We start from the raw sequence: 14104 nt of genomic DNA, 5'->3' as shown, positions 1-14104 counted from the left end.
GAGACATGAGTGGCCCCTTAAGCACTGCTAAAGAACTTGGTCCATTCAATGTAGAGCAACTCTGACTGCCAGTCACAATGTTATTCATATAGGTACCAACAGGAATACATTTCCATTGCTTTTACTTATGAATTGATTCATCTTTTTATCTTGCCTATAGCCTATGCCAGAATATACCAGATAGTGAACCCTGCAAGCTGACAGCCAAAGTCTAAGGGTAAAAAAAGCATGGAGGGTGTTTGTGGGTCAGTGTAGATTACTACATTACTGGAAGACATACAAAACACTTCTGACAATGTGGATTGACCTTAAGGTTGTCCTGCATTGCATTACAAAATGTTTCTTTATTACAATTAGTTGGGTTAGTGTAAACATATTTTCATTTAAATAAAACAAAACATTATGTATGTAATTTAGGGCTGTAGGCTTGGATACAAAGGGGGGCTCTTTTCCTAATTAAAGGGCATAACAAAGAGATACTTAAACCAAAAATCCCCCATCAATAATGCATGTGACACAAACTGCTATCAGCCACACACATCAAGGATTTCATGCGGGCTAACCTTGTGTTGAGAAACATGGCATATATCTTGTCATTTGCTACTTTTATCCATTCTGCCTTCTCCAATGCGCTTTCCAACTTTCAACCTCTTGTCACAACTTCCACTTTCTCTCCATTATCTGATAACAGCTCTGCAGACTTGATATGTGATCTAGTTGGCAAGACCTTGGCTGCAGACCTTAATTAAACCCTGCAACCATGTACCTACAAATAGTGCTCTGATACCAATAGTGAATACAGTAACAAGAAATAAATGTTGGCTAACCCTAATTAAAGCTAAAATCAATGCATATTGTAATGTTTGAATGTTAACGGTACACTTCCACAGAAGAAGTATTGGTGTCGAACTGTAATCTGCACATCTGTGAGACCTCAACATAACAGACACACAGCAAGCTGTATGAATCCCACATGAACAGAAGGCGTGTTTATACTGGAGACAAACAGGCTTAATATGCACAACACATGACACATGGCCACAGCCAGCATTCACAGACGCAAGACTCATACTGAGCAGTCAGCACACAACCCTGGCTGCTGATCAGGTCTCACACAGGGGGAGAGAGAAGGGGTCACTGTGTGCTTAGAATAACCCTCAAACCAGCACATGTAACCAGGACGACCAAAGAAGGACGAAACCTCTCAATGGACCTTAACACACACAGACTTTCTGCAATTTTTCACAAATTCTGTTACTCCACCCAACGCCTTTGTGCCCCATGTGCCCACTCCCACCCTCCCCCCCCGATCAGTCAGCATTGTGCTCTGGATGAAAGTGTCTCTCTGTGTGTGTGAAGGGCAGAGTGGTGCATGGTGTGGCCTGGAACAGAGAAAGTGCCAGGGCCACGGGACCCACAGACCCTCCACACAATTCCCCCTCAAACAAACAAGTAGAAAAACGGGTGCTCACAATGCAGGAGATTATCTATATAGCTGACATGTTCAAAATAACTCACCTTGCAGCGGGCAGTCCTCTCTTTCCCAGGTCTGCTCGGACCCTCTCTCCAACGTGACGGTAAACATCCACCAGTGCTGCTATGGAGGCCTCGCGTACCTACAGACAGCAGATGTTATGCAATTTAAAAGACCTACAAAAAGATGTGCAACCGTAGGAAGCGTAACAGCTACAAGCATTTTATTTGTTCCCCTTTATATCTCCCTCTCCGGATGCATATAGAATTGTGTTATGTCCTTTTTGGAGATACAAAACAAGGCTGATGGATCTTACTTCAGGTACAAGATATTACCTACTCCTTTTCCTGTCATGAAAATGTATTTGTTTTTTCATTCCTTTCTTATTGCTAGTTTATCCTTTTGTATTGCCTGCGGTTGTAATAACAATGCATTGAAAACTTGCACTGGTATACCATCTAAAATGTTGTGTTTCTTGCAAATATGGTCAAATTGCATACAGATTACCCTCGTGCTTTACTGTTTGGGGTTACACGCACAAAAGAGAGATTACAAAAGAGATTGAAAAACAAAACCTGCACTAATCCCTCTAATGGGAGACATCGGATTTGCTAGTTATTTTGTGAGCACTGTAGTGGTTTGGTGCTGGGATGCTGTAAAAGGGATACTCTGCAACTGAGGGTGGGCGAAGACTGCTGAAGATTTTGATTGGTCGGGACAGAATGTGGGTAGATAATCATTGGGTAGAGGAGAAGAGCAGATTTCAGTTTTGGGGTGCAACTCCACAGGAGATATAAAACCAACCCCTCACACATATTCAGCAAGTACTCTCTGTGTGTGTGTGTGTGTGTGTGTGTGTGTGTTGTGTGTGTGTGTGTGTGTGTGTGTGTGTGTGTGTGTGTGTGTGCGTGTGCGTGTGTGTGTGTGTTAATGGTTGGGTGTTAGTGCTCACTACACAGAGCCCATCTGCTCTAATAACAGTGATAATCACACTCTGGAGGCTGAGAGCTAAACCACAAGCTTAGCTACGGACTGGTACAGGGAAGAAACATTTCTCTACCCATTCGATACAGTACAAGCAGATATGCAAGCAGATTATATATTATAATTAGGGGTGTAACGGTATACGTATTCGTACCGAAAATATTCGGTATGGGCTCTTCGGTTCACGTGTGTACCGAAGTGTACCGAACGAATATAACGTTAAACATAAAAAATTGAGAACGTGAACAACTTCTTGGAAGTAATCTCAGGTGCTGCATCGCAGCGTTCAGTGTAATTTGCTCACATTGTGTTCAACGCGTCATAGAGCGACCAAGTCATTTCATTGGACGAGAGGCATACTATGAGAGATGGTCACAGGGATGTGTTCAAATTTAGTAAGTAATTTGAGGAAATGGCGAAAGCAGATAAAGTTGAGCTCGAAAAATCCTCCAGCATCATTGAAGTCTCCGGTTTGGGAACATTTTGGTTTCGCAGTTACGTACAAGGATGACGGACAAAGACAGGTGGACCGAACCAAAGCTGTTTGTCGGCATTGTTCAACTAACATTGGTTACGCGGCTGGCAATACATCAAACTTGCACACTCATTTGAAAAGGCATCACCCGAACGTGAATATCACTGGTACCAAAAGAAAAAAGACTGAAGTGCAAACCCAACTCCCGCTAGCATTTAAGCCTCCACCACTCGCAACAAGTTCAGACCGAGCCAAAGCTATTACAGACGCCAAATATCCTTATGTTGCCATGTTAGCAAAGCGCTACCTGGCTGTATCGGCTACCTCTGTCCCTAGCGAGAGGGTGTTCTCCACAGCAGGAGACATTGTTAGTGCCAGCGGATCTGCCCTTTCGGCAAGCAATGTGGACAAGTACATCTTTCTTTCAAAAAACATAAAATACAATGACAAGCAAGTCCTAATGTCAAGCTGGCTGCTTAGGTGAGTACTAGTACAATACAGATTATTTCAGTTCAACGAAATGCTGCACCTTAATGTTCATTTTATTATATTTTGTATTTATTTGAGTGAATACATTATTCACAGTTTAATAATAATTAAAAAACCCCAAAAAATATTATGTTTTGTGATAGTTTTTTCAGCTGTACCGAAAATGTACCGAACTGTGAGCTAAAAACCGAGGTACGTACCGAACCGAAATGTTTGTGAAGCGTTACACCCCTAATTATAATGCTGAAGTGATGCGTCTCTTACCTGTGGGTTCTGGTCTCCAGTCAACGTGCAGAGATGAGGAACCAGTTTACTGAGGCTCAATGGCTGGGCTCCATACCTGAGAGGGAAATGAAAATAATTATATTTTATTCATGAAGTTAAAGCAAGGCTGAAATACCTGCAGTCTTAAAGCTTGCACATTATTCATTTCACATTTACAGGAATATGGAATTGCTCTTATTCTCAAGAGGGAGGCTGCATTTTAGAAAGCCAGGTGTCAAGTGTGAATAGAATGTATGACTTCTGGGATAAATCGAGCAGACAGCTGTTTATATTTTACTTTTTTCTAACAACTTGTATTTATTTATGGTGGCTGAGAGAGGTTAAAGCCCTGCAACCTGAGATAACACGAGCCAATTAACAGTATCTTCATCATTTAACAACAAATAAATCACAACAATACGAAGGGAATTTAGAGCAAATTAAGCAAGCGACTAAAATATACATATATCTTTTTTTTTTTCAGAATGCAGGTCGTTAGGGTGTACACACAGCCCAAAAACAACTAACCATGTGACATTAATAACAACCATTTCAAAGTCATGATGTATTAGAAGAAATTATTCATCTTGGAAAAAGATTTTAATTAGATTTTAATTAGTCTTTTTTATTTATCCTCGAGGATGTGATTTATTTAACCTCCTGTGACTTGTGGAAAAACATCTCATATTAAGCTGAGACATTTTCTTTGGAACATAGCAGTGAGATACAGTCCTGTACAAATTAAATGTAGAGAAGAGAGTCCTCCATCAGGCCTGACAGCTGAGCGTGAGACTGTGTAAGAGTTCAGGCCGGGGTGAATTGAAACCAGATTTCTTTAATCTCTGAAAACGACTGAGGTGACTTTAAGGTTGTTAACGTCACATGACAAAACACGTGGGCCACCTCTGCAGTCCTCAAACAGTTAAGAAGATTATTCCTGGAGAAAGACTGTGTGTGTTCCTTTAACAAACAAATAAGGTATGCTCATGGAGAGTAGCAATAAAAACACATGAGTTAATTCAAAATGAAGAAGTATGGCATCAGTACAGCAAGGTAGGGCACCAAAGGTAGCCCGGGCAACTAAACTCTGTGCGTGAGCACGAAAGCTTAATGGAGGTGCACGATCAGGAAAGCAAAATATCTATTTGATTTTTATAATGTGATCAGTACGTTCTCAATGCATTATATAACTGATGGGTCTCTGCCGATCCTTTGTTTTATACACAAATGTTTAACTTTGCAACATTTTTCTTTAAGGATTAGTAATTTAGGCTTTTCCGCAAGTAAAACACATGATGGGTGTTTTTCAACCATTTTTCTATTAGGCATTCAAAGATTATTGGTCAAACCTGAGTATAGGATTAAGATAGCAAACTGTCATAAAATACCTTCAGTATATCATTAATAAATCAATGAGTTGGTTTAGACTAATGTGTGAGCTGCCCACCGGATAAGAATAAATATGCATGCATTTAATAGCTTTAAAATGTCCAGTGTTTTCTTTCACATTTCACCCTGGAAGTGATACGGTGGCGAGGGGGAAGTTACTCACGTGCTGAGCGTGGCAATGAGACAGAGGCAGATTCCTTCTCGACTGCGGAAGTTCTTGTGTTTAAAACCAGGAAGTAGCCTTTCCCAAACGAACTGAAGGAGAGAGAGAAAAAGGGAGAGATTGACTGAAAGAACGAGAAGAGGAAGCTCTTTCCAGGCAGCTCATCAGGGGGTAGAGCAGATTTTGCAGCTAGTGTGCTCTGTGTAGCCAACACAGAGCAGAGTGGAGATGTAGAAGTGTAATTCCTTTAACACCCAGGTGAGGGAGCCCGAACACAGAGCTCCTCTGAAGTGAACATTTAATGATGTAATTTAATGAGGTGGCTGTGATTTGTCTGCTGTCTGTTTTTCGGCTCAATAGTGCATTCTTCCTGAAAACTGGAATAACTAGAGTTTATCTGAAGCTTAAATGTTGTAGAGATAACTTCTTATTTCTACTTCCAAAACCAGCTGCATAATATAATGCTTACATAAGCATCAGCAGGAACATGCAGAAACGAACATTAGTCAAAAAAAGATATTATAGTATTTTAACCTATGGTTTTTTTTTTTTTTTAAAGGAATATATAAATACCATTTGTGGCCAATTTTGACAGCCTTTGACAGAAAGAGTCCTTTAACAGTAAACAGCCGAACACAATGCAATACGGTTTTTAACATTTGCTAATCAGCGTCTACTGTCAGTCGCTGAACTTGAAACACATCAACAGTCCTGAGACTTTTTAAGGATCAACATCTACATTTATCCTAAGTTGTATTTGAATGCCTTGTCCATAAAATATTATATTTGTTGATATGACGTAAACATTTGTGAGTGAGTGTGTGTTTCTCACCATGGGCGAGGCACTCTGCTCCATACAGCGCAGGATAAGAGCTTGGCTGTTCTCCCTGACCTGGTCCTTCCCATCGCCCAGCCGGTCCACCAGAGCTGGAAGAACTACAGGCAGAAAAAGAGATGGACAACGGGTTAATAAAAGTTAATAAATGAAAATTGCAGTTTAAAAAGTGTACTGAGTATTTACATGAGGCCACACATGAAACTGAGACAAGAAAAGACAAAGGACAACAAATAGACACTGCCCCCATGTGGAGTACTCTTAAAACATGTTAATACACAAACTGTAAATAAATACTGTATGTGTTTATCATTAGCTACAGTATGCGATTGTGTGAAAGATGACATAAAACACATTGAAATGTAAAGGCTTGAGCAATACCAACATCAACACCAAGGCTCTGATAAAACCAAGAGTATAGGAAATGAGAAATGGACCGTGACTAAAATAGTATCATATCATCAAATGCTCTCGTGTCACTTCCACTTTATCTAACACACAACTGCTCCAGTTGCACGGTCTACGTAACGCAGTGACGTGCGCTGTACAGAATTAAGAGTAAGAGCCTTTAGATGCTGGCACTGAAATGTACAGATTTTGGCAATAACACAAATGCTTCAGATGGTTACTATAATCCTCTGTGCAATTTCAAACTGAGCTGGCAGAGAGCCCTCAGCTTCAAGTGTTTTTGTAGCTTTAATATCTGATAAACAGCTACTCGACAGTTTTTAATCTGAAGATCATATTAAGGTGAACATTATAAATATAATATTAAGTGAAGAGACTGTTGGAAGTCTGTTTTTATGAAAGTATGGTGATATTAAGTATTTCTCATTAGCAAAACATTCCATAAAATTATGAAAATCAACAATTTGTTCCTATAAATAATGTCAATATCCTCAGATACATCTTATTCCTCTCTGCCATACACTGACATCGAGGTCCAAAAGCTATTAAATTGGCCAAGCTTATTATGATCTGGTGAATCTTTTCCTTTATCATCAAACCCAAAACCTCCCTTTGACATCAGCGCCATGAATGAGAGAAGGGCATGCTGCGCGCACACACACACACACACACACACACACACACACACACACACACACACACACACACACACACACACACACACACACACACACACACACACACACACACACACACACACACACACACACACACACACACACACACACACACACACACACACACACACACACACACACACACACACACAATCCTAGTCTGAAACTTCAGCGTAGGGAGTGATGTCACCTCTCCTTTCCTGCCATGTGTGTGCGCACATACATTATGTTGCCATAACAGCTGGTTGCGTTGGCAACAAGGACAATACCCTCAAACATGACAGGGGGGCATTGTTGCACACAACATCATCTGCTGTAGTAAGCATGACAACACACACACACACACACACACACACACACACACACACACACACACACACACACACACACACACACACACACACACACACACACACACACACACACACACACACACACACACACACACACACACACACACACACACACACACACACACACACACACACACACACACACACACACACACACACACACACACACACACACACACACACACACACACACACACACACACACACACACACACAGAGAACACAATTTGCTGGTGTGTGGCAAGTTGCTTCATCTTTTTCCAACAGGGCGATCAAAGTGGCCCACAGCTGCCGGACCCCTTACGTCACTATGTTTTGATTCATCACTTAGAAACAAGACATACTTGTGAAGTGAAAAGCACATCTTTTGTGATATGAGTATTTCACTTTTCTCAGGGCTGTAGCAAATAGAGCTTTATCCATTAAATTAACATTAAGATTTGAAATCTATTTATATTTATTATGTTTAAACTCATGGTTCTGCACAGTTGCAGATAAAGGATACACAAATTATATTAGTGTTATACTTTGAATTGTAGAGACAGAGTCCCAGGAGAATCTACTTCTACAAATAGATTGTCTGTATTGTAACTCACATTTCTAATAAAGTCAACAAATCTAAATCTATTGAAAAAAAATAGGTCTAATTTTTATTTAAATTCATGTGTTATCCAACACATCTTTGGGGGTGTTTAGCCTTTCAAAAATAAATTGTTTGATAAAAAATAAAAACAGACTAATTTAATCAGATGTATTCAAATTGAGGATTTAGATTTATTTTTTTATTAATACAACACGAGGACAGAAAAGTAAATCCTCATTCAAAAATCTTAGAAGCATCAAAGGTTAAAAAGAATCACACTTGGTACAGCCCGACAGCACAGTGCCAAAGTGAACACATACGGTGTAATGGCAGCAGCTCTGACTGTAGATCAATACGATCGCTCAGTGTCAATGATCTCATCTTCCTAGCCTCCGAGTGTGTGTGTGGGAGTGTGTGAGGAGGGTGGCTGAGTGCAGGGGGAAGGAGAGAGAGCACAGGAAAGGAGAGATGGAAGTCAGATGGAGGGAGGGAGATTCCAGAGGCAGCAGTGGCTCAGATGTTTTTACCATCAATCTGAAACACACACTTCTATAACACACTCACACAGGGCTAAGGCTTCGGTAAAGACAGTGAGCCAAATAGAGTGTGTGTGTGTGTGTGTGTGTGTGTGTGTGTGTGTGTGTGTGTGTGTGTGTGTGTGTGTGTGTGTGTGTGTGTGTGTGTGTGTGTGTGTGTGTGTGTGTGTGTGTGTGTGTGTGTGTGTGTGTGTGTGTGTGTGTGTGTGTGTGTGTGTGTGTGTGTGTGTGTGTGTGTGTGTGTGTGTGTGTGCAGACTTTTTCTCTGTGTGACAGGTCCAGTCATCTCAGAGGTGATCTGCAGGATTGAGTGTGTTTGTTGGTGACAAGATCCAGTCTGCCTGACAAAGACAGCTGGGGACACCTTCAGAGGGCACACACAAGGGCTGGCACAGACAGAACACAGACAGACTCACACTCACTCACTCACTCAGAGGGGGAGAGCATGAAATTGGATACAAGATTCAGTGTATGAGGTCATATAAATGTGAGGTGTGGTTTTGGTGTGTAATAGACTGAGCTACAACATGGCAGACAATTTAGAGCCTAAATATAGAGAGCAGAGGATGTACTGTATGGCAGAGAGGAGGTGGTGCCAGGCTTTAGCGCTGCTGCTGGTCCCTCTCAGAGGAACCACAAAGGGGAAGTGAAAGACAAAATGGTAGGTCAAATGCTGAAGAGTCTTTGAAACAATACAATAACCTTGAGCTTGATTATTTATTAAACGAATCGCCATCGACTTATTGGTTTGAGAATGATCAGATTCGATCACTTAGAATGTGAATATGTTCTGGTTTCTTTACCTGTCTGGAACAACTGAATATATTTTATGTTTGAGAAATTAAGGTATTTTTATGAAAAATGTGTGTATCTTGTGTGTATACATGTGCAAAGCTCAGTTAAAAAACAAATACAGAGACATGATGAATAGTTTCATTCAGGGTGGGAGTGGGATAGATGTCTCACCTGTGCACAGGTATCCTCTGAACCGCTCTCCCAGCCGGTCCACAAACGCACCGCAGATGTCTATTCCCAGCAGCGCCACCTACACAACAGAGTGGAACAAAGACAAATGTTATAGTAAGCCTCACACAATAATATTTAACAGCAGTCTCTTGTATTTATCAACAAACACATTTCCCCCCCGACCTGAATCAGTGTCTGCCTACACATTCACCCTAGTGGCAGCAGTCAAATTAGGACAAATTGGCTGAAAATAAAATAAGGCTCTCATGCAGAGGTTTAAACAACATTTGAAGTCTAGTCCTCATGTTTCAGTGTCCAATATTCAAACAAAGATTATTTATATTCATTGTAAAACACAAGTTGGTGCAGCACAATGCAGGTAAAGTTCCAAGTTATTTAACAAGAAAAACTAAAAAGGAGACAAAACTGCTTCTGTAGTTTGAAGGTTGAGATAAGAGTCTCAGCCTGAGGAAAGAATATGCTCTATGGTCTGGAGTTATGACAGCGGATACTTCTGTATCTCTTGGCACCTTATATAGATACAAATAAATGCTGAATCAAACTTTCTCCTGAGGTTTGCTGACTCAAACAGCAGAGTCTGAGAATGTTCATGCTGTCATGTTTAAGGAATCAAGTCTCTCCTTGTCTCCTTTTTAAGATGCAGGCCGGTCAGTCTGCAGACAGCTTTTTGAAAAAGGATTTCAGCCCCAAATCTCAGATATCTGGAGCCTTGTTGCGTGAGAAACTAGTACTGTACCCATCAGAGAATGGCAACAGTGAATTATAGGTTTTTTTTAAAAATGGGAACTGTACCAGGAATTTGATACTAAGACTATGCACAGTGTAATATTTTTGTAAACATTGAAGTGTACAAAGTCTACATTGTATTCACAGAGTATATATTGTACAGTGAGTGTACAATATACAGGGTTCATGCACATTTTCACCAATGATTTTTAATGACTTTTCCATGACTTCTCAATGACCTTTACCTAATTTTCCATGACCAAAAAAAATTCCCACTGAAAATGGTTTATTTGAACATGGAACAGGAAAATAAGGTCTGCATATGAAACATGTTGTGCCTATCTAAAACAAATCAAATAGTAGGCTTACTAGCTTCTACAGGCTGAAGCAACTGCAGTCAGGGAGGCAAACTCATCAGGTATGAAAATGGTGACAAGGATCCGAGCCCCCCGACCCCACGGGATATCGGCTTTAAAATGAGGAACAGAGGATTTTAGCAGTCAGAAGAACTAAAGCAGCAGGTAATAATAACAGAAACGCCAAAGAGTCACATCTCTATATAAAAGCATTTATTTTAATTGTGTAGCAGTCAGTTTATAATTCTGGCAGCACTGTTGAGCATTTTGAAAATGTATTGTCATGCCTCTGTGCAAGGCTTAGTCTTTCTATCTTTATAGCCACTGGTGTAAAGTAACTAAGTTCATAAACTCAACAAGTACTATACGTGGGTACAATTTTGAGATACTTGTACTTTATTTAGGTTTTTCAATGTTTTGCTACTGTGTACTTCTACTCCTCTACAGTTCAGAGGTACATGGTTGTACTTCTACTCCTCTACAGTTCAGAGGTACATGGTGTACTTCTACTCCTCTACAGTTCAGAGGTACATGATGTACTTATACTCCTCTACAGTTCAGAGGTACATGGTGTACTTCTACTCCTCTACAGTTCAGAGGTACATGGTGTACTTTTCCTCCACTACATGTATTGAATCCCTTTAGTTACTTTAGTGATGTGGATGAATGATGTGAAATCTAATCAAGTGTTAAATCAGACTTTAGTTGCACCTGGAGTAAATTCACAAGCTAAACTGCAGTATACAAAGTTCTTCAAACTAGCTGCACCTTTACCAGCTTTGAGAACACTTTCATGATCAATCATTATAAAACATATATATATTATTCTGAAATGGACCAATCTGCTCAATCACTACTTTTACTGTCGCTACTTTCACTGTACTTTTTCGCACACTGAGTCAATATTTTGATGAGAATACTTTCGACTTTCACTTGAGGAACATTTTGAATGCAGGACTTTTACTGTGATAGAGTATTCCTACACTCTGGTACTTCTACTTTTACTCAAGTACAAGATCTGAGTACTTCTACTTTTACTCTAGCACAATATCTATATTTATACCACCTGTTTATAGCCTATGAAAAAACTATTAGAAAACGAAGGCTAAAGCTAACGTTAGCAGATTGTGACAATGTATGCTAGCTAGCTAGCTCAACGATTCCTTAAATAATATTGCGACAGAAAAACGTTTCAGTGCACATCACGCTCTGCCGCTCTGCTCTGAACGGCTCGTTCTAACAGCTGTTCACCAGCGGTGCAGTCTGTGCCACAGTGACTACGCACAGTTAACGAACGCACAGTAGATAATGTAGCTGATCCTCATCCCGGAGCAGCAGAGTTCAGCCGGCCCGACAGGCAGGAAGACTCGAGCACACAGCTCGCGCTTCATATATTAAAAAAGAACACCATGCGCGTCATGATGGCACATAACAGCTCGCGACCGCAGATTATTTCGGCGATTAGATCAAATGTAAATTAAATTTGACGCAACTTTAGTTACATTTCCATGACTTTTCCAAAACTTTGGGAAAAATATTGTTTCCCATAACTTTTCCAGGGCCTGGAATTTGCATTTTTAATTTCCATGACTTTTCCAGGTTTTCAATGACCGTACGAACCCTGAATATATACACTGAGCAACTCCATCCACCTTTTAAGTGGAAATTAAATGCCAAAAATAAAATACAAAAACATAACCTCCAAAGACCATCCCTGAACTCCTCCATCTGACACAATACACAACCACTTTTTATCACAATATTAATATGTGCAGATACCCGAGCCAGCTCAAATCAAAGTGGATTTCTCAGTTCAGGTTTTTAATACCAACGTTCTGAAGTATTGCACTTAACTGAGGTTTAATATGTGTTTATGGATAAAGTGATAGTACTTTTTTAAAGGTGTAAGACAGGCAATTATATGTAACACCGAAATGTTTGACATTTGGTTTGGGGGAATTTTACCGTTATCTCCACTTTCTCAGAGTCATAAACGTAGTCATTTCTTATGGCAGACCCCTTTTTAAAGTATCTGGAGCAGTCGGAGGTTTTATCAAACAGTAATATATATCTTGGCTCAATTGTTGAGTGCCTATGGGATCAAATAACATAATCATGATCTCAAAGGCATCCAGGAATTTAGCAAATCCAAGAAAGTAAACTAGGGGGGTTTGAAGGGGCGCCTTTTTTCCAAGCTTTGTCTGAGAGGAGGCCCACAGTCTCAGAGTTAGACATTCGACAACCGTTGCTCTAATTAACAACCTAACAAAACCGATCAGAAACTAACATACTATCTTATTACTTAAGCAACTGTAGAATACATAAATAATGCATGAAGACTCTAACTCAAGACACTTAATCATCTCTCCTGTCTATCACCACTGGCTTATGATATTATTTTTAGGGGGAAGGTACACTGGATTTTTTGTCTCGTGGTAAAGTCGAGTTTTCCACTGTGTTTCTGATTAGGATCACATCCCACACTGCGCTGTGCTCCTGGAATGCTTGTGTTGGCAGCGCTGCAGTAAAACTGTGCAGTCCAAAAATAAAATCCATTAAACATTTCTCTCCAGACTCCTCTTCCATAAATCGGGAGTACGGCTGCAGTTTTTTCCCTATTTTAGTCAAAGGGAAGACTGAAGAGCAAAGCCAGGTAACCACAAAAACAAAAAGGGGGGAGGATGGGGGCGATGAGGAAGAAATGCAGGGACGAAGGCCAAGCAATACCACAGAAAACAAAAATCACCTGGAGAAGAAACATGAGCTGCAGGTCACTATAGCCGCGTTCACAACGCAGTACTTTTCCCACTTTAGTTCCGATATAGTTCCGAAATGTCGCGTTCACACCAAAAAGAGCCGGAACTAAAATTAGTTAATGAGAACCTTTTTTACCCCCTTTTCCGTCCCTGCTAGAGAGCAGGGACTTTCGTTGGAGAAAAAGGTTCCTATGTCTGATTGGCTGGGCGGAATGCAAACCACGCCCCGTAAAACTCCCAAAAAGTTTTGTGAAGCCGCCATTTTATTATCCTCGCTCGCATTAGCATTATTAGCATTAGCCCAGTGCACAAACGCAGAGATGGAAACACAAAAGAAAACATGGGAGCGGTGGAGATGAGGAGGTGTCGGCGTTCTGGCGATTTACTCGGAGGCAACTCCGGAGACTTCCGGCCGGGGACTTCGGGTGGCAGTATACGCCGTGAAGTTGTTTGCGGCCTGCCAGTAAACCCAAAGCAGAAGAAGAAGAAGTGATGTCAGCGGCATCATTTGCCTAATCCACCCCCAGGGACTTATTCCGGTGTGAACGCGATCTGTACTTAGTTCATGAGAACCAAAGAGTTCTCATGAACCTTTGTGGGAAAAGTACTGTGGTGTGAATGCGCCTAATGATGGCCTCCCCTCCTTCAC

The 14104-nt window shown here is 40.7% G+C and overlaps 1 protein-coding gene across 14 annotated transcripts in view; it reads right to left on the bottom strand.

The window, feature by feature from the left end:
- The window catches only part of clasp2 (cytoplasmic linker associated protein 2), a 71097-nt gene that overhangs the window by 49699 nt on the left and 7294 nt on the right, over positions 1–14104 (bottom strand). For all 14 annotated transcript variants that reach the window (XM_071204843.1, XM_034094100.2, XM_034094103.2 and 11 more), the window contains exons 2-6: positions 9597–9675; positions 6071–6174; positions 5239–5330; positions 3687–3762; positions 1519–1616 (exon numbers count right to left, since the gene is read on the bottom strand). In XM_071204843.1, coding sequence (XP_071060944.1) covers positions 1519–1616; positions 3687–3762; positions 5239–5330; positions 6071–6174; positions 9597–9675 — 449 coding nt within the window. The remainder of the gene's footprint in view (positions 1–1518; positions 1617–3686; positions 3763–5238; positions 5331–6070; positions 6175–9596; positions 9676–14104) is intronic.

Source organism: Pseudochaenichthys georgianus, chromosome 11 (assembly GCF_902827115.2).
Source record: "Pseudochaenichthys georgianus chromosome 11, fPseGeo1.2, whole genome shotgun sequence".
Classification (NCBI taxonomy): domain Eukaryota; kingdom Metazoa; phylum Chordata; class Actinopteri; order Perciformes; family Channichthyidae; genus Pseudochaenichthys; species Pseudochaenichthys georgianus.
This window is presented reverse-complemented; position numbering and strand designations above follow the sequence as displayed.